General features: G+C 36.2%; 1 protein-coding gene across 4 annotated transcripts in view; it reads right to left on the reverse strand.

Moving 5' to 3' along the window:
• The window catches only part of SLTM (SAFB like transcription modulator), a 41,986-nt gene extending 20,219 nt beyond the window's left edge, over positions 1-21,767 (reverse strand). For 2 of the 4 annotated variants that reach the window (XM_057722566.1, XM_057722564.1), the window contains exons 1-5: positions 21,411-21,683; positions 20,350-20,437; positions 10,329-10,393; positions 7,341-7,538; positions 6,392-6,439 (exon numbers count right to left, since the gene is read on the reverse strand). In XM_057722566.1, the coding sequence (XP_057578549.1) occupies positions 6,392-6,439; positions 7,341-7,538; positions 10,329-10,393; positions 20,350-20,437; positions 21,411-21,572 (561 nt within the window). In that variant the 5' untranslated portion in view covers positions 21,573-21,683. Of the gene's footprint in view, positions 1-6,391; positions 6,440-7,340; positions 7,539-10,328; positions 10,394-20,349; positions 20,438-21,044; positions 21,064-21,410 lie in introns of those variants that run through there. The other 2 variants (XM_057722568.1, XM_057722567.1) reach the window with 2 other exon arrangements.
• Positions 21,768-21,994: the final 227 nt, after the last annotated feature.

Below are 21,994 nucleotides of genomic sequence, written 5' to 3' on the forward strand. Positions count from 1 at the left end.
TATACATTATAATCTAAGTAGTGGAAAAAAATTAAGGAATGTTTTAACTTATAACTTTTAAAATAAAAGATGAGAGAAGCAGATCGCTTTTAGTCAAGGTGGTGTGAAGCTACCACATACAAAGCCTTAGAGTAGTGGTTCTCAAGAATCTCCTGGCGGGCTTGTTAAAACACAGATTGCTGAGAACCAAACCCAGAGTTTATGATTCAAGTCAGGAGTAAGGCCTGGAAATGTGTATCTCTAACAAGTTTCGATAATGCTGATGCTGTAGGTCCTGGGACCACACTTTAAGAACTGTGCCTTAGAGCGGCAGCCTAGCAGTGAAGTTAGACTTTAGGCAAAATTTAACTGTAAACAAAATTTTAAATGCCATATTTATCTTATAACACAATTTTAGATTCACATAAATGCATGCATTCCTTAAAAATGTCAAATACTCTACCATATGCTCAAAATTACACTTGGATAACAAATATATTTCTAAGAAGTTATTTTAAATAATTTTTCAACTTTAAGTTAACATAAGTGCCCCAATTAGGAAATGACCAATTGTATTACAAACTAAAGTAACATGACAGAAACTGAAAACATTGAAACAAGCCACAAGCTAGGAAGTAAAATAGTCCTAAACAAGTAAATGATTGATAGCAATGTGAATCCTATTATTATATACTGTGCTCTAATAATCTAATTATACTGGAATTTAGTTTTAATCATTACATGTCTAATGTTCAACATTTGGAAAGGAAAGAAAAATGCTTTTAACTTGGGTGGACTGGTAAGCAGTGGCAGCAAAGAAAGGGATGAGTGATGCTGGAATTACTTGATAAATCTTTTTCTCCCAAACTCTCTTTTAGTTTAGTAATTTACCCTAGAGGGATAAATAAACTGCAATACCTTAACTTTTACTTAAAAGCAGAATAAAGGAACTTAAAAAATACCACTTGCCTCTCCTTTATCCACCTGTCTCTCCTTTATCCACCTGTGATACAACAGCACACCACTTCGACATTATTCTTTTAGAGATGCGACACTGATAGGTTCAAGAAAAAAATGGCCATAGAATCTGCTATTTTAAAAAGTAAAATTTTTAAAAATACTGTGATGTAAAGAACAAAATCTTTCTGCTGTACTTTCTGCCAATTAGAAATGTTATTTCTAGCTGCTAAAATAATTGGTAAGGTCTGCCTTACTCTGCTCAAGAGTTTCAGGTATCTATCCTAATTACTCAACAAGTCTTCTGAAGGGTTTCATAACTTTAGTTTCTCAAAATAGTGGTAACACTAGCCTTATTACACATACTTAAATGCCCCAGGAAGGGATTCTGATCCAACTTCTAGAAAACAAACTGATTACAACGGGGCTGAAGCACAAAAACAACTGGGGTTAGTAGAAAAAATAAGCCACATACCAGTGCATATTTGCGTTACTGTTCAGTATGTGCAGTAAACACAGCACTACTAGGGTTAAACCATTCCTTACAATAATGAAACAAACCAAGAAATACAAGAAAGACAATGGGAAATTTTCCCAGTAAATGATATATATGCACAGACATGACATGTACCTTATTTGAAAATAATTTTCCTCCACTGAAAACAGACTTTTTTTTCAGAATGAGGAATATGGTAAATAAGTAGCCACAATGAAAAGCATCCTTTTAAATTACTTTTTGTGCTTATCTTTAAAAAATATAATATTTCACATATGAAAATGAAACAAACGCTTTATGATGTCCATGTTGTTTATCTCTGTAATGGGGTCTAAAATCCTTAAGTCAAACGCCAAAAATCATACAGAAAGCTCCTCTATTTTTATTTCATTCTAGGAGCAGCAATGACTAGTGAGAGCCTAGGGCTTGCTCTTCAGTTAATAAAGTGTTTACTATATACTACATACCCATTCTATGACCTTCCCCTAGGTTAATCTTGTGCTAAGGAAGAAGACCTCTTCTGGAAGGCCTCCTTGTATATAAACACTGTAATCAGTCTGACTAATTTACAATAAACCTTCAAAATAACCCTAAACCACTAACTGCCTGCTATCTATCTGGCAATATGCTAAAGACCATGGGAAATACAAAATACCTGGCACATAATAAGCACTTAATAAATATTTGTTGAATGAATTAACTGAATAAATGTAGTGTAAGATTCCACTGTTTTTAGGTTGAGGGACTGAACTAACTGCTTATTTTATGTAGACAGAAGGCTTAAACTGCAGCACTGTGTAAGTACAGAGGAATTCAGAAAACAACACTTACTAGTGTGCGGCTATTTAGTGAAATGGATACCAGACTAGGCACCATGAGATGTATGTATTTATTCCGTCTTTACCACTAAAACAGTTTTACTCTGTGGTACTGTCATCTACCTACTGGGATTTTTACCTATAAAAAAGAGATAACATGACCTAAACAGGATATAGGATTAAAGGAAATAATGGGTGTAAAAAGTTCTGTGTAAAAAGTTCTCTGTAAACGGTAAAGCACTACATGAAAGAGATATGAGAGGGAGCTTTATGAAGGAGACAGAGATAAATCCGGCTTTGAGAGGCATATAAACTTCCTATGACAAAAAAAGGGAAGGCCCTTCAAATTAATGAAACAATAGGGGCAATGGCAAATGGAAAAAAAGAATATACATGATGCAATCATAGAAGACTGACAAGACTGAAACAAGAGGAAATTTTTCAGATTTAAAGCATTACCAAATATAAACATTTTGGAGAAAATTTTCCAAACAATTCTCAAGTAACTGATATCTTCAAGCTAGTAATACGGCAATACTACAAGTAACAACTATTACACATGTTTTATGTGCCAGGATATATGACTGATCTTCACATCAATCTAGCAGGTAGGACTTACAATGTTCATGTTACAGACATAGAAATTGACTGAGAGAACATGTCCAAAGTCACAGTATTATAAGTCACCAACAGAATGTGAACCAAAGCCTGCCTGGTAAGACAAACTGCCTAGAGGCTAACACCAAGGAGCTAAAGATTTAAGCTTCAAGTCAAAGCCTGAAGATTGGCTTTAAATAAATATATTCCTATACAAACGCACTGCCCATTTACTTATATTTTTAAACACAAGTAATAAAAGGATAAATCCTGAATTTTAAAAAGTTCATCAACAAGGGGATGGCTGAAAGGGACTTTTCTGAATATATTCTATCTCTTGAATTTGACTTTGGAACCATGTAAACATTTTAAATAATTACAAAATTAAATTTAAAATTCTAACTTTTTTATTTTGAAATAATTATAGATTCACAAGAAGTTACAGATTAAATTTTTTAAAAAACAATACTTAAAACACTGAAAATAAAATGAAACAAGTCAACCTAAATATGTATTAGCTGGTGATTATATAAAAGACTAGTCTAAAAACAGTGATTTGTTCATTCCTAGAGGGGTACATCCTTAGGAAAGATATAACTGGGGGGGGGGGGGAACCTTAAATTATTTTCAGAAATCACAATGGTGGTGGTATTAGTATTATCATTTTAGGACTATTGTATACATACTGTGAGATATAGGAAATAATTAACTTAGAAGTATGCTTATGAACTCAAAATCTATTTCATCTTAAAAGTAAAAACCAATAAAAACAAATAACAGATTCTCTAGCACTGTACAAGGAAAAGGCCTAGAAAACATGAATAACCCAGTGGCACCGAACACCCCTGCCATCAAGATTACTGTCTTAAAATACCATTTACCAACTAAAAGGAAAAAGTGGCTAATTACAGGTCTGGAGCGGGAAATGGAACATCTTAACCAGAAAGCAAAGAAGCAAAGACTACTAGGACCACCTTGAAGAGGTTCTCTCTGGTTACAGATGGGACAATTTGAGCATTAATAAGGATAATGACTACAATGGACTGAAATACATTAAAAATATTTAAGTCCATGAGTTCAAAATGAAATTAAGGGAGAAAAAGGAAAAACAAACAACTCATTAGAATATCACCACTCTGATCTCCCTAATTAATCAGTGCAGTGATGTATCATCAATGATTGGTACTATCACCAAGAAGACAGTCAAACATTATGTGTATCCAAACAGAAGAACATAACGCTACCCAGGAATTAGCTGTGTGTCTTGGGGGATGGGGGTGGGGGCACCAGAATCAGATAGCAAGCCTCTGGATCCTGTAACCAACTTACTAATTTACAGGAAATACAGTAAACAGAGGAACATGTTGAACAAATCCATAAGAATGTAATCAGCAAAATACAGACTTTAGAAGCTCTATGGCAGGGGTTGTCAAACTACGCTAGACGATCTTTTTGTAAATATTTTTATTGAAACAGCCATGTCCTTTCATTTACCTAATGTATGTGGCTGCTTTCACATAACAATGGCAGAGCTGAATAGCTTTGAGGGTCCATATGGCCCACAATGGCTAATATATTTTCTACCTGGCCTTTTAAGAAAAATTTTGCCAACTTTTGCTCTATAGGATAAACAACTCAATTTCTTTAACAAATAAAAGAGTAGGGGAAAAAAGACGGAGAGAAAACCTATAGATTAAAAGAGGCCTAAAAGACATTTCAATCAATCACAATGACCTTATTTGTAACTGGATTCAAATAAAACCGTTTTTAAAAAAACTATCGACAGCTGAATATTTGAAGATATTAAAAATTAGGAGTAATAATGTAAAAAAAAAATGTTCTGCAGTTTTTAAATTTTTACATACTGAAATTTTTAAAGTGAAATATGATATCTGGAATTCATTTCAAAATAATGCAGAAAAGAGAAAGTGAATAGAGGTATAGATGAAACAATATTGCCCGTGAACTGTTAACAGCAGAAATTCTGTGATGGGTACACACTATGCAGTATTCCTTAACGCACATAGTTAAGACAATACATTCATGTTTAGAAGCATCAGATCATGATGGAACTCAGATACACACATATATATTTCTAGATATTCCACTATACACCATTTAGGAAGAGGGAAAAGGTCTTTTTACTTAAAACTTCTCTGAAGATATAAGCTCCGTCTCTTTTGATACAATAAGGCAAAACTTGCCTCTTGATGAGAAGTAAATAAGTGTTATTTCACTCTCAGGATGGAATGGGAGCAAGGCCAAATCTAACCCATAAAAATTTGTGAAAATTAGAAAAAAGCAATCATTCCTTAAGATACTTCTAAACCTGTTCAATTTTTATAACTATAATATAGTCTATTACGAGAATGGAGACCCTTAGATGGGATGCCTTCAGACACTCACAACCTCTGCAATTTTAAGAGAAGCCGTTGATGAAAATTTAAAAAGGCACTGCCAAAGAATATGAAGAGTTCAACTCTACCTCTCTGCAAATCAGTAATCTAGAAAAGGTACTCCTCCAATTTGGGAGTTAACCTTCCTCATCTATTTTTTATCATTCAGAAATGAATGTACCTGAAGATAGTATGGGAGACAAGTCTACAGACTTTCACAGTCCTAATATTTCCTTCCTGAATATTCCAAATTACCAAAAACATTTCTCCCAGAAATGCATTTCTCCCCCATTGCAATAAACACAAGGAGTCAATATATACCCTCACCAGCACTTCAAAGGCAAGAGAGCTGCAGGAAAGAAGGCATGATAGAGGAAATCAGCTAAGCAGTCTATGAATGTACGCCCCATTACATATTCTTCCAGCTATTACAGTGAGGAAATAACAAACCTGATCACTATTTTTTCTAAATTTAGTAAACAGAGGGAACCCCCATCTCTATTTGAAAATATACTATTTAAAGAGGGTACGTGAACAAGGCATTCTTGAGTATAAATATGAGAAAAAGACAAAGGATAATATTTTTAATACAGAAATTGACCTATAAATGCCTGTTTGCAGCATCTGTACGTCACACTTTAAAATGTATACTATGCATATCACATATCCCAAAAACAAAATCTAACACACAATAGAAGAGTAGTCATTTACTCCCCCCCCCAAAACTAAATTACTCAGATATTTTTATCATTTTTATCCTGTGCCCATCCTTGGAGTGTTAACAAAATTTTAAAACTTTGACAAAACTTTTAAATGATTTATTTTATACCAAAGTGACCAAAAAAAATCGAGGAGTGTGAAGGCTTCCCAAAAGACTGGTAACTAGAGTCATGTTTTATAGAAAAGATAAACTTTTTATTTTTATTTTGAAAATGGTAGGAACCTTGTTGTAATAACTTCCAATTACTTCTATGGCAACAAAAATTTCAGCTGCCACTTTAAAAGTATTTTGCATATACCACATAAGTAACTCAGTATTAAATTTAAGGCAATTTTATGAATTAAAGAATTAGAGAGTTAAAATAAGATTCCTTCTCCAAGCCCTTCCACCCACAATATCAAATTCATAGTACTAAATGTAAACTTACTTGGGCTGTTAGAAAGGTATCATCTTCACCTTCTTGAGCTTCAATTTCCTAAGTAAAAGGGTATACAATAGCTTTGCTTTATAAAATATCTGGGTAACATGAGAATGCTTTTATGCCACACCCGATTATCACTTGCCTCGTATTCTGTGCAGGGTCTATGGATACCATGGGTACTAAGTCAATGCTTAATAATTCAGACTATATTTTTTATGCCAACGTAAAAGCTTAGTCACACTGATAAAAGAATTAGAAAAATGTGCTTCATGAGCCCTTCCCTTATTAGGCTAGGTAGAACAAAGTGTTCTAAGCATGAATAGTGACCCCCTAAATCCACTGATTTTCTTAAGATGTACTAACATACTTGAAAGCAGGACAAATGGTCTGTTTCATTCAAAGAAAAGATTTAAAAATTACATGCTTTTAAGTTAAACTTTCATAAGTAATTTTCCCACCCTTGATAATAACCAAATAAATGCAAACTAATCTTTTATATCTACTAAAGTAGTAAAAGAAGAAAAAAAAACAAAAAACCTACCACCTGGTAATGTTGGTAAGGTCAGAGCTAAACTGGTACACTCATTCACAATGGGGTAGTAAACAACTTAAAAATCCGAAATTAAAGGAGTAGCTATTAGACACATAGAAAACAGTCTAATAAATTATGGTGTAACACACAAATTATGAAGTCATTATGATATGTGAAAATATTATATAGAATAAATAGCAGCTTATGACATGATAACTACTAGGTAAAAATATATACATATGTGGAAGATAATAAGCAAAAATAAAAAGGTTATCATAGATGGTAGGATTCTGGGTGATCTATAAATAACTTTAAAAATATATTTTCTGAAAGTTCTGTGACTTCCACATTGAACTAGAAAAATACTTATTATTTAGTACTTAATTTAACTGTGTCACGTTTTAAAAAAAACTGGCTAAAGACCTGACTTTCGATGTCCTCTTTTTCTATATCTTCTATTGCTTCTGTCTCTATTAATTCATGAGCTCTCTTGTTCTCTTCTGCAGAAAGTAACTCCTTGGAATGCACATTTTCTTCTCCATTTTCCCCAGAGTCTTCAGAGTCCTTTAGTTCGTCATTTCCATCTTGTTCATGTGCCTCTTGATTCTCCAATTCACAATCCTTTTAATGGTAAGAAAATTTGGTACAACTCCAGGCAAAGTACTATAGGCTATCCACCAAACCTTTTTGGTAATTTATGTCTCTAAATGTTTTAACTTTTATCATATTTCGACATTATTCCCAAAGTTCAATCATTTTATATTACATATTAACGATGTCTTTAAAAATAGAGGGAGTCTAATACCGAGGTCATTAAACTATGCATCTGAGTTCCCAAATCTCTTACTGAAATACATACACATTAACTGCACTGCTCTCAAGTTCCAGTTATTTAATATTTACCAAGTCATATCCTAAGAGCTGTCCTACAAGACATGGCTTCAAAGAAATGACTTGTTTTCTCCACATGCCACAGTTTGATTTAACATCAAAGACTGTGGAAATCTTATATATGATAATATAAAGTTTATTTCTAATTAATAATAAGGAATCCCAGTGTTACACCAATGTCTGTTCTTAGAAAGTATGCAAATAATTAATCTAAATGTATTAGTTTTGAAATCTACCACTATGCCACAAAACCAATTAAGCTTTGTGGAACATAGGTTGGGATTGTCTCTGTGAAGGACTATCTGTTTGCCCTTCCGAGTTTATGGATACAACAGCACCTCAGTAGAAACAAAGAAAAGCAGCAATCTGCCTAGTTCCCTCTTTGATTAACTGCAGTGAAAGGGTTGAAAGCAATGAACCTTCCTTCCTCTTTTCCTATTCTCATGGTAAATCCAGCAGATTTAAGACAAAGTTTCTGGGTTAAAAGGGGAACGGTGCAGGAGTATAACAATTAATCATTCATAGCTGAACTGCGATGAGGCAATAGAAATTTAAATTTCTGAGAGAGGTGGGCACAGAGAAGAAACACGATTGTTTTGGAATGTGGAGTGCTTGGGGAGCAGGGCATCTCTGGGACAGCAGATTTAACCAACTTCACCACCTATGAGTGGGGGAACGTTGGGGATTGAAAATGGAGTAGGTGGTTGGTTATATGATGGTAGAAGAATAGGTGCAAAACAAAAGAAAATCACAAGGGAGGTCACTGAGGAAACTTCATCTACCCTAAAGTGCCAACTCTGACCAATCTCCTCAAAGAGAATGGGAATTAGAATTAATTCCCATGGTATTCACATATCTAAGCAATAGGTGATATTTACCTGCCACTACTGTATAAATTTCAAAATTACCAACTCTGAGAAATAGGGAAAGTATATTCACTTAATTTCTATCAAATTCATCACATATGCAGAAACTTTCAAAGGGAAAGAGAACTATAAAGAAGAAAGTGAAGATATATTTAAATAGGATTTTTTTAAAGCTCTTTTGTTCTTCTAGACATTATGACCAGGTTCATTTAATAATTCCACAAAGGCACCCTTTGCAGTACATATAAGAGACAGCAATATTACATCTCCTCATAAGGTTTCAAACAACTGAAACATTTTTATGAACTGAAGAGCAGAAAGGAAGTTAGAAATTTGAAAACTAAAAAGGTTTTTATTTTTACTAAGTCACAATGCTTTTCCACCTTACGGATAATTTTGGCTTAATCATACACTCACTAGTGAAGACAACTAGAGAAAATAAGAGCAAAGGAACAAACCTAACCGAAGACAACAGAATACAAAAACTGAAGAGTTCTTAAAGGCTCAAACAAAAGCTAGTTATAGGTATGCAATCACCAATTTTAATGGATCCCTGAGCAAATATTTCCTAAATTATCTGACTTCAGGGCTAACTCTTCAACCGAACATCTCTTTCTCTCTGTGCCTGCCCTCAAAGTGCAAGATACAAAGCATGAGGTACATGGTGCTCTGTGGCCTGTGTGTGTATAACATGGGGAGGGCAGAGAGCTAGATGGCAGGAGAGATGGGTGGGTGAATGGACATGAGCTGACTTCATGGTGGAGCACACAGATGTCCTGAGATGTATGGCAATATGGCTTAACTGCACACAGAAAACAGAATACCTGGGGTGTAAATGTACATAACTCAAGAGGAACTATGCTCATTAAATAATTTCTGCAAATGCCACACTCCCTAAGACCCAATGATCACTAAAAAGATCACATTTTATTAAAATGAAAACAAAATAAACAAAAAAATCTAACTATGATTAAAAATAACAGCATATAGAACTGCCACAACCTCAATTAAAATTACATACTTCATTTTTCTGGCTGGTCAGTTTTAAAATACATTCTTTTTTAGCCAATAAAGATATGGGGATATGTGTATAAATACAGCTGATTGACTTTGGTGTACCTCAAAAACTGCTACAAGAGTGTAAAGCAATTAAATTCCAATAAAAAATAAAAATAAATAAATAAATAAAATACATTCTTTTTTAGCCAATAAAGACCTGGCTTATCTTTAAAGGGCAAAACAAACCTTAATCTAATCTTCACCAGCTAGCAACACATTAGCAACTTTCTCCATTTTAAGGACTACATTAATCTGAGTTCTGTTTATTATATACAAAAGCTAAATGCCATGGGCAGGACCTTGTCCAGGAGCTAAGATATCAATTGTCCTGTAGCTGTTCCTCTGGCCCCTATTTCTCAGATTTCTACTTAAAGGCCTGGACAAACATTTTTTGCTTTGTCTCATTTAACTAAAGATAAAGTTATTTATCATATTTCTCAACTATGAGAAGTAATAAGAGTGACTATTATATAAGTCTCTATCATTATTTTAGCTACACATTTCAGCATCTATTGTTCAAGTAAAACGCATGAATTCATCATGCAAAATACTAGGCTCAAAATAAACATCTTAACCTGTGTAATTCACACTTTACCTTGACAAAAGCATCATCTTCCACAGAAGCATCTCCACTCAACTCATCTGCTTCCTGTTTTTTACCTGCGAAAGAAGGAAAATGGGCTAACAACCAATATTTTATTACTTTAAAAGCAAAAAACATTCAGAGAAGTTTACCCCGAGGTATCACTCTCCACTCCCAAATCACCTGACAAAGCTAACGCCAACTGCTTATAGACCACGTGGCCGTAGCTGTCCCAAACGAAAAAAGCTTTATTAACAAGATCATGCTGTTTCATTTCACTAAAATAAACTGTGCAAATAATTAATCCTACATATTAACCCATCATCTTAACTGAGATACGTTTTTCTTTACACTACTCAAATTCTCTACCTTCAATTTTCCCAGAAGTAGCAGCACCTTTCAATAGTACTCTACTAACTGTACACATAACCAGACACCTGATAGCTAAATTCAAGACTCATATCTTTCTCTAAGTTCTCCTCATCAACAAGCTTTCTCTAAAATAAAATTCTCACACTTGACACCTCACAGTCCATCAGCTGATTATATATGGCCTTGTACTCTCAGGTACATCCTGCTTCACCATTAGCAGAAACACCTTAAGTACAGTCACTGCTTTTATGCTTATTTTGTGTTTCTCCAAAGGCCTAAATATAAATAGTGCTGGGCACTTAACATAATGACTGACTTAACTGATTTAAGGCAAGTAGAAATTACTTCAGACTGAAAACTGTTAATAGCTTCCAGATAGACTACAGGCCTCCCTGATCCAACCCTCATCTTCAAAACTTTGCAAACTGGTGGTTGGAATTTTAAAAATGTTTTCCACATCAAAAAAGAAAAGTTTTCCACAGAGCCAAGGCTAAAAGTTTGTGTTTTCAACCGAGTCCACAAAAATCTACTAAATAACCCATAATGTATCAGAAATGCTGTAAAAAAAAAAAAAATTACAGCTGCTAAAATTTTACTGATAAATTTTTTAAAATTTATTTTGAAATGTTAATGAATGTTCTTTCCTGAGACCAACTAATCAACCTTTCTTTTGCGTAAAACAGAACTGCCGTGTACCTATCTCAAGCTTCCATGACCCCCAAAAGTAGAGGGTTTAGCTGTGAGGTAACTGTAAAAAAAAGTTAGGATACTTGCCTTTCCTGTGTCTCCTCACCAGCTCCTATCTCCCATCTACTCTCAATCTGAAATGCTTTCCATGAATGAGAGATAAAAAGGGAAACAAGATACTGGTCCTTCCAGGTATCTTACTCTAAGATTAAAAGAGTTTTCTTTTATCCACTGAGGTAAAAGAGGTCTTCATGTCCCCAGGGGCTTGTGTGAATCAAAAGAGAAACAAAACGTGGAGCTTAGTGACATTTGTGTTTTTAGAAAAAATACAAATTAGAAGTTACTACAAGGCCAACAGAGAGAGATGTTCCTTCCTTAAAAAAAAAGAAAACCATATCAGGTGAGAAAGAGCTCACTAAATGGTTCTATGACATTTAGAGAAAGTTCCATAATATAAAAACCTTAAAGATGCTATCTTTAAGAAGAAATAAGCTTTTTAGAACTGTAGGATTCCACCCCCCAACAACACACACCACCAAATAACCTACAGAGTAGAGCTTTTGGGTGAACTCCTGCAGAGTTTACTCTTTACAAATACAAAATGCTTTACAATTTTCAAAGCACTTAAAAAAAAAAAAGTTCAATTGATTTTGCCTAGCACCCTATGGTACATAGGGCAGGTAATCACAATTTTACAAAAGAGAAAATGAACTGAGGTTACACAGCTTGACCAAAGCTAGTAAAGGCACTGTCAGAACTGGAAGCCAAGGCTTCTCATTTCCAGTCCTAAATTCTTTCCACTTCATCTTACTATGACCTACTTAAAAGACATTATTCTAATAAGGAGTGGTTAATTAACTCAATTTAAAAATATCATCTTTGAAATGGCAGACCTCAGCATAATGACAAACTACATATACTATGCACACTCCATGGTGAGTTTCACTTGCCTTAGTTTACTTAAAAGAAAACCAAATTGCACTACGTCAACAAAAACGACAAGAGCAGACACTATCACTACTTAAGCAGCTTTCACACTGCAGGCACTAGGATAAATGCTTCATATATATTAATACATTTATTTTATTCTCTTAATTAGTGCCATTTTACAAAACAGGATACTAATGCTGAAAAGTTAATCAGATTACAAAATTAGTAAGGACAGTGTTTCAGTTTAAACCCAAGCGTATTCCCACTCCTCAAAAACCACAAAACCATTAGCTGTTCAAGTAGCTACAATGTGTCAGTCATTAAAAATGTTCTCTCTTTTAGCATGAACAGAGGCTCCACAAGTCACACCTATAAAATTTTAAAATGTGAGAGTCACAGAGATTATGTAACTTGCCCCATGACAGACAGGCATCAAGAGGCAGAGATACACAAAAAGGTCCAAGTTTGCTATCCCTTATTGTTTTTAACAGCTGTATCACATGGAAGCACTGGACACAACGTGTCATCATCAGCTTGTAAACATAAAAACCACAAGGACAAGATTTTTTCAAACATATAGTGATGAAACTTTAATAATAACCTGATAGGCACATAACATGTAAGAAAACTGACATTTTACACACTAGTTTTTGGCTGTTCTCATAATCTGCAACTCTGTACTTGTTTACACATGCTGAATTTCAAACTATATTGTAATTTCTTCCTTCAGGAAAAATGTTTCACCCCTCCCCCATACAAAAATAATTCATATCTTAAAAAGTTATGCTGTTCACCACCCAGCCCAGAACCTAGTACAAATGCTACACAATGAGCAGATATTCAAGCATTACATATATCCTGACTGATAATGGTGCAGGTTCTACCTTGGACACTAGCAGTAAACAAGGTCTGCATTTCTAGTCAGCCCTCACTGGGACGAAGGTAAGAGGTGACAAGCCAGTCAAACTACCGTCATGTGCAACCCCATCCTGTCGGTAAGGACTGTACACTTCAACTTTAATGATGTTACAAAGCACATCTACAGATTCCTAACTTCTATGGTGTCGCAGATAAGAATTTAAAAATCAAATCCCACTTAATTCAACAAGCACCACCAGCTTAGGCACATTTTTGTCCAGTCAGTAACCATTTATACCCCATTTCCTATTTAAGCCTGTGCTATGAAAGCTCCTACAACAAACTAATAAATGAATCTTTTGTCCTTCAAGAAATCTTGCACGTACCACAGAAATGTGAACTGGTCCAAAGGAAAGTAGCAGCACCAGGATAAGAAAGCTAACTGAAAGTGCAATGTAGGTGGAAGCCTAAGCTCTAATGCTTTAAGGAAAAAAACTAGAAAATAAACTGAGTGGTAAAGATAGTCTGAATAGCAAAATAAAAAATGGAAGCAAAATTACTTGTCACATCTCAAACTATCATATTAGTAACATATAGCTATTTTGAAATTACATAAGATACACTGCAATGATTTTAGGGTCAAGAGTAAAATGGCAAAGTAAAAATGTATACACCAAAGGAAGATGATGCTAGAACACCTCCTTATTTATGCAACATAAGTTTGTACAGGTCCACAAATCTTTAGTGAAACCTTGGGGGCCAGACATGTTTCAGAATTGTCAGATTTTAAGAGTACAATAGTGTACATACCATTTGTTAATTTAAACCTCCCAGTGGCTTCTGGAACAGTTTCTCTCAATCAATCAAGGAAATATTTGTGCAATGAAATATATAAATATTAACATCAACTAGGATAAATCAAGATTATAAGTAGCCTCACTTCTGCCACCAAACATAAGAAAAAACTTCATTTGCAGAACATCTGTATTTCAGAATTCAGAATAAAGAATTCTGGATGGCAATTTGGTTTTCTCCTTCAAAGGCAAACTGGTCCTTATAAGGGTTGGCAATTTTCCTTTTCAAGTTCAGAAATATCTCCAAAAACAAAAACAAAACAAAAAATCCACTTAATAAGTAGATTTTAAAGTAATCGTCCCAAAAAAACTTTGTGGCTGAGTAACTTTTCCCCTAAACATTTACAGAAGCTATGAAATGTAGAAAATGATGGGTCATAAAATTTCTGTTGGAGAAGAGGAGGGAAGACTCAGAGACCAGGCCAAACTGAACAACATTAATGTTTCCAGCAACAACCTCTTTTCAACTGCATGAAATCTTAAAATAATCACGTACTATGTCTTGTGTTAACTGTTTGCATATGTGTTTTAGCCTCTCTCTTCCACTAAAATATTTCACTAATGAAATCAGTTTTCTAAAAGGCTTTGCACATTATCTTAGGCATTAGCAGTCATTCAATAGGTCATTTTATTATTTTTAAAAAATCTACCATAAAGATAATTCATACTCATTATAATAAATCTGGAAAACACCGATTATTATTATTTTTAAAAATCTGTTAACTTTGTCATCTAAAGACAACCAAACTGAACATCCACACACACTTGTGCGTCTTTGCACAAGATATTAAAAGACAGCAAAAACGTAACGGGGTTCTTAATGGATTATTTTTCTCTCCTATCAATAAAAAGAAAATAGTACTGCTTAACTCTCAGCACTGTTGTGAGAATCAAATAAAGCAATGTTAAAGTTTTTTGAAAACTGTTAACGGATAGAGAACTAATTGCAAACTGACAGGCAGAAAGAGATGAATGAAAATGATGCTAACTTTCAGGCTGTAGTCTAGAGCAGCCAGTGATTCTTAACACTAGCTGCATGAGAATCACTTGCGGAACTTTTAGAAAATATTGATTCCTGGGCCCCCCACAGAGTAACCAAAACCAACTCTCTGAGGGGGCAGGAGCCTGGTACCTGTATTTTTAAAAATTCAAGTGACCCTCATGTAGAGCAGATTGAGCATAACTGAAGAAGCTGGAGTAAGAAGAGTATAAGAGGAAGGTTACTGTTTTCAGATTTTCCAGACTAGAGAAAATTAAAATTCTACCTACCTTCAACCCCTTGAGTAGGTACAAGCCAATATTAGTTCTCGAAAAGGTAAAAGGAAAAAAAAATCCTGGGGCTTCTCTGGTGGCACAGTGGTTCAGAATCTGCCTGCCAATGCCAGGGACAAGGGTTCGAGCTCTGGTCTAGGAAGACCCCACATGCCTCGGAGCAACTAAGCCCAAGAGCCACAACTACTGAACCCATGTGCCACAACTACTGAAGCCTGCACACCTAGAGCCCATGCTCCACAACAAGAGAGGCCATCACAAGGAGAAGCCTGCACACTGAGTAGCCCCCACTCACCACAACTAGAGAAAGCCCAGGCGCAACAACGAAGACCCAGCTCAGCCAAAAATAAAATAATTAAAAAAAAAATCCTTAACATAAACCTCCTATGAGTACATACACATGTACATATACGCCTTAGACCATGTTACCTGTCATTAAAAACAGAGTGGTGGAATTAAGGGCAATTTTCACTTTTTTGTACTTTTCTGGATTATCTAATTTTTAAAATGAAAACATTTCACTTTTACCATCTGGAAAACAATTCTGTAAAGCCATACTACAGACTACTATTCCAGGGTACCAGAACTGCCACATAAGGCTAACTCAAGCTGCAGAGTTTATGGTGTGACCTGTTAACTCCTGGAACTGCACCACACCGAGGCCCTTTTATTGTAATATGTGAGAATTATCTTATAGTTGATTAAATACATCAGTCAATTTCAGCCTTAAACCCAGCCTCTTCATTAAAGTCATTTCTGATGTCACCAACTGATAATAATGATTGCTTTTCCCTCTAATTCCTGGACAATTCACACTTTATTTTACATGAGTTCATGGAAGAGAAGATAAAGTCTGAAGTCTTCTGTCCTTAATTCAAAAATGCCTAGAACATAAATGACATGGCACAAAGACACTGTCTTAAAGTACTAGAAAATTTTGCCTATCTCCCAACCAGGATCCTTGACACACACCATATTTGACAGAATAAAATAGCTGAAAAAAGTAAAAAAGTGCTTTGATGGTAAACATAATCCATCATATACAACTGCGTAAGTCAAATGCAGGTTTTAAAGGTTAAAGTAAAAGGGCCTGATTTTGTGAAATGAAAATGACACACACAACTTCTGAGATTGGACAATATTCCAGCAAAAGTTATGAGGCTTTCCAACACAGCAACAACTTGGTGAGGGATAAAAGGGGAGTGCCATGATTCACATATTCTAAAAGTAAGTGTGTGTCATACATCAGTGCTTAAGGAGAAGCCACTAGTGCTACTGAGAAAGGCACCTTAAAAAGAAAAACTGTTTGGAAAATAGTAAAGACTATTAATCTCTGATATAGTGCTTCCTACAAAGAAATATGCAATTAAAATAAGCGCCAAAAGAAATATTTTTTAAAGCAGTTGTTAAGAAAGTCATCATATGGCCCTCAGTAGTCATTCAACAAATATCTTCTGAGCACCTGTTATGTGCCAAGCAATATGCTAGGCATTACAGAGACTAATATAAATAAAAGGCTATGTTCTTACCCTCACAAAGCTTCTGGCCCAGTGGGTACCCAAAAAGGATTTATGACAATTTTGTCCCCAAAATGTTTCTCAACGCCACAGTTCTGATTAAAGTTTCCTTAACATCCAAACACACTAGTTTATTAAAAAAAAAGGAAAAAAAGCAAGCGTTACAGTACACTATGATACTATATTATAGTAAATTCATTTTATGTGGTTGTTTACTATATTCTTATTTGGCATACAAATTTTAGAAAGCTGTACACAGTAAACATGTAATTAATTATACTGAGTGTGGTACTTTCCATACATAATCAGGCACTATGTTTGGATAAACCTGTCACCCCAAAATATACCTGTTTCTATAGTGGGAACAAATTAGATTTTATATATCAGTTTGAATCATTATTAAATCTGCAGGTATTGTGAGTTTCAATTCAGTAAGTACTGATTATACATACTTCTGAATACTGCACTGATTAACTACTTAAAGTAACTTTTGCCAAAGTTCAGAGGTGACTCTAAAGGTTGAATACCCAAATGAATGATATGCTATTTACAGGTGAACCAAAAGAAAGTTTAAATCTCTAATCTCTAAAAGAAGCTAATGAGGAGTTAGCGCTACCTGTTTAGCTGCTTTCTTAACACACACCCAAATAATGACAGTAAATCTCACCGGTGAAGCTTTCTTCCAGGTTACTTATTAAAGGTTTCACAGCAAAGAGAATGTGAAAAGACTCAGAAGTAAGAACCAATCTAAACTACAAATTTCACCATACTAACTCTATGCAAATAGATTTTACAAATGCTAATCATAAATATCAGTATCCACAATAACATTCCCAACATTTGTTACAAGTTTGTGAGTTTGTGCTTGTAATAACAGTATTTTAAAAATATTCTACAATATACTTAAGAATGCAGATTCCTTTTCCTCTAATCTGTCAAAACATAATCATTTTAACACAAAACAATTGTTTAAGAAATAGGGACCCTGCACCTATAAGAGAACAAGCTTAATCTCTCACCTAAGTAACTTTTCAAGACCCATGAAGCTACTCTTGCCTTATCATTCAACATCGTTTAACTTTTATTTGCTACATTAAGCCACATCATCATAAGAATTATTTATTTTGCCTAACAAGCTATTAAATGTGGTGTCTTGCTGTTGTCTACGTGACTGCCTCTAAGTAATCCCTTTCTTTATTCTTTTCCTTTTCTAGTATTCTCAGCTAAAGATATCCATACTGACTGAGGACCTATGAGCTTTCCTGTTCCTTCCTTACACATCTATTTTAGCTGAACAGAAAGAATTTTCCTTCTGGCTCCTAGCTACATATAATTATTAAATTTCAGAATTAAGAGACCTTTATAGATGGTCTAGTAAATTTTCCAATTTTACAAAAAGGAAGTAGACTCAATGAAGGAAAAGTAGTATGACCAAGATGAAATTACTTTCAAGATAGATACTGTTAAGTGAAATAAGATGTGACAAAAAGAACACCATATTTCAATAATATTTAATTTCTTGAATCCTTAGTTTTAAAAATCTGTTAATTACTGACATTTTAAAAAGTTTCCCTAAAATTTTACTTATAAGCATCTTAACTGCAAATTAATTCAAACTAGGTTCTTAGTTTGGGATTTACATTATGTTCTTTGTAATTCATAGGATTTTCAGAACAATGATAAATGGAACTCAAGGAGACAAGAGTTATTTATCACACGTCCCAGAATGAGTCTCATGAAGTACTCAGTTGTTGTTTGCTGCAGACAAATAATTAATGTTACAACTCCTGACTAAATACTACAAGATATCTTAACATTACGGAAAATTTAAATTTCAGGTATCCTTACAATCCATATAGGAGGAAAAATTAACACACTTATTTTATATATATATATACACACACACATATGTACACACACAAACATATGTACACTGAAAAACTTAAAATGGTATATTGCTGAATTTATTTCTAAAGGTAAGATAAGTGAAGTTCCTAATGACTGGAAAAGAAAGAGATACACAGAGAAATTAAAAGTAGGTGAGAATGAATAAATCAAATGAGATTTACTTTACACGCTAAAACCAATAATCAGCTTAAATAATTTGGGACTATGATTAATACATAACATCTATCAAACTACCACAATTTGCTAAATAAATGACATGAATCAAAATCATTATAAGAAATCACAATAAGAAACATGGTTAATTCCTGATGTACTTATTTCTGAATTTTTTATGCTTCCTCATTTTGAAACGGCCTCTGGGTTTGTCAGCAGAGGCTTCTCAACACAAGCTTCTCTAACACAGGGAATGTATCTCTCAAAGTGATATACTGAGTAAGAATTACATTAAAAGCCTCAGATCTTCAAGAAAACTTTCTTATTCCTCTAAACTCCATTTCTACCTCTGCCACTCCCACTCCATCCAGAAAATCCTTCTTAGCCCTTTTCAATTTCCTGTGGCACAAATAGGGCACTCTTGCAAACCTACAAAAACTCCTATAGTGAGATGGCATCAAGATGTGCCTGGTGCTGATACTCATACGGATTGCTTAAGATCAAACTTGACTACTCCCTTCTTTCTGAGGTTAATCCACTCAGCCATTTTACTCTAGTTGCAATCAATCTGGTCTACAGCAGAGTAGCATTTTGATCACTTAAAGCAGTAAAGAGTGTTAGGTTTATTAAAATGCTGCAGCCGCATGGAATGTGTAGGTAGGTACCAGGATCCAGATACCCACACCATGCCCACCCTCTGACACTGTCCTTATGGGACAGAAGGAGAAATCTGTAATTATTTAAGTAAGGATTTCACTTGCCAGAACCTTTTAAATATATCTAAGTCCCATTTATATTGTTAAAATGTTAATTTAAAACCACCTTTACATATTCATTAAATCACCATATCCTAGAACTATATTCTGGCCTAGTTTAAAGTTACAAAATCGAAATTTTAACATATCCCTATAACCTACAACTTTTTTTTAAAGCTAATTAGTCATGGATTTTTTTTCCCTACCTTGTTAGTATGATTGGTGAGATCTTTTTGAATTTCACTGAAAATTAGAACGTATAATGGCATAAATGCATTAAGTTCCCCAAGTCAAACAAAATACTAAACACAAGGTTATAAAATTTTAATATACTAGAGAAAACAGCAAGGAGCCAAGGTGAAAGATTTGGTAGAAATTCCATCAATACTCTGCCAATTGTGGGGCAAGGTAGACATGTATAAAACCATATTTTATTCTTCAGGTCTTCACACTATGAAGGAAGAAACATTATAAAACTTGACTTTGTAATTTTTTCTGAAGCAATAAAGAACTGGTCTCACTTTCAGGTCAGCTTCAGCCAAATCTTAAGGGCTACTAGTTACCCAAAGCCTGGCAACGGTAACTTTTCTTCCTTGACCCAACAAGGCAGAGTGCCAGAGGGAAATAGCAAAGAGTAGCACTATATAAACAGGGCAAGTGGCACAAGAGCAGAGGCAAGTTATATAACCAAAATATATTTTAAAATATGTTTATAACTCGTAACAACCTTTGCCTTTGGTTGGTTTCTTGTTTGGAGTATCAGTTGAAACAGTTAATTCAATATTATCTGGATCGCCTCCTTCCTCTTCAATAGCCTACATTAGAAAGAGAAGTTAATATGCTACACAGTCTATCTAAACTTATTTTATAAAAACGAAATAAAAAAAATTAGCAAACCTCAAGCCTCAAGACATTAGAATTGCCAGTCATTTCATAAACCAACTTCACAAAGGAGCAATTAAACTACAAGAGTGAGAGAAACTTTCAGGAGGAAATATCATTAGGTATCAAAATCACATGGAGTTTTACATTTTACCCAGTCGAGAAAATTGACTATCACATATTACCATACTGATCAAAAGTCTAAATATTCTCGATTGCAGAAAAGTTGCTAGCTACGAAAGCAAAGAACTAAAAGGAGCTTTCCTAATTTCGATAATGCAAACTTATTTCTCCTCTACTACAATTCCAACACTCACTCAAACCAGAAAGATAATCAGGGAAGGAAAAGCAGACTATTGCGCTAAGGCAAAAACTGAAAACCCAGCGGAAAACAAACCCTTTCTGTTACCCACCCATCAACTCCCACTACCAATTCCTCCCCAATATGGGAAGGAAACGGTTGGGCACAATTAAACGGTAACTTCGCATAAGTCACCAAAGTAACCAGTCCCTAAGAGGCCAAGAAATGCACGCGCTCGCCATGGATAAAGGCTGGGGACCGAGCGCCTCCCGGGTCTCCACGATCGCCCCTGGGAGGCCGCGTCGGCCGGCCGGCCGCAGCCCTCGCAGCCTGGCAGGGACGTCCCGGGGGAGGCACGGGCGCGCTCGGCTGTGGCGGCCGGTCCCGGGCAGCTCGCGGGCTCCCGGCAGGCCCGGCCAGGCGCGCGGGGGCGGGGGCGCCGCGGGAGGGTCCTCGCCCTCCCTGCGCGCTCGGGCGCCGCCCGGGGCCTCCGCCCCGCGCCGCCCCGCGGGCCCCGGCGGCTGCAAGCGGCCGGGGGCTGCGGCGGAAGTAGGGGCTCCGAGGCGCGGCCTAAGCTCGCCTTCCCGGACCTAGCCGGGCCTCACCTGCTTGAGTCGGGAAACGAGCACGGTCTTGACTCCGGTGATGTCCAGGTTCCGCCGTTTCAGCTCGGACTTCAGATCGATGACCCGCAGATCGGTGATCTTTTTACCTTCCGCCTGACCTGAGGCGGCCGAGGCTGCCACAGCACCGGTAGCGGCAGCCATCTTGGAGGAGCGGCGCGCTGCCGAGGCAGCGAGTGAGCTGCAGGGCGGCGGCGGCAGCAGCTCCAACTTCGACCCAGGCCTCGCCGGCCGCCGGCGCCGCGCAGCGCTGCGCACAATGAGCCGCTGGCCCCGCCCCCTGCTCGCCACCCGGCGCAACCTGCAGCCGCAACCAGCACCCGGATGACGGGCGCGCGTGCGCACTGGCTGGGGGCGGGGGACGGCGCCCCGGAGCCGGCCGCTGCCACCTGGGCGGTGCGACCCCTTGCGTGGGCTGGGCGGGCGCGTTCAACCGTTCCAACGTCTGCCGCGCCGCCGTTCCTCCGCCGCGTCGTTAGCCATTTTTCTGGCGACGTCTCGAGTCTTGAGCGATAGCAGTGTGCTAGGCACTCTCGGCGTAGGTAGTTCGCGTTTCTCTGACACAA

Source organism: Hippopotamus amphibius, chromosome 2, assembly GCF_030028045.1.
Source record: "Hippopotamus amphibius kiboko isolate mHipAmp2 chromosome 2, mHipAmp2.hap2, whole genome shotgun sequence".
NCBI lineage: Eukaryota > Metazoa > Chordata > Mammalia > Artiodactyla > Hippopotamidae > Hippopotamus > Hippopotamus amphibius.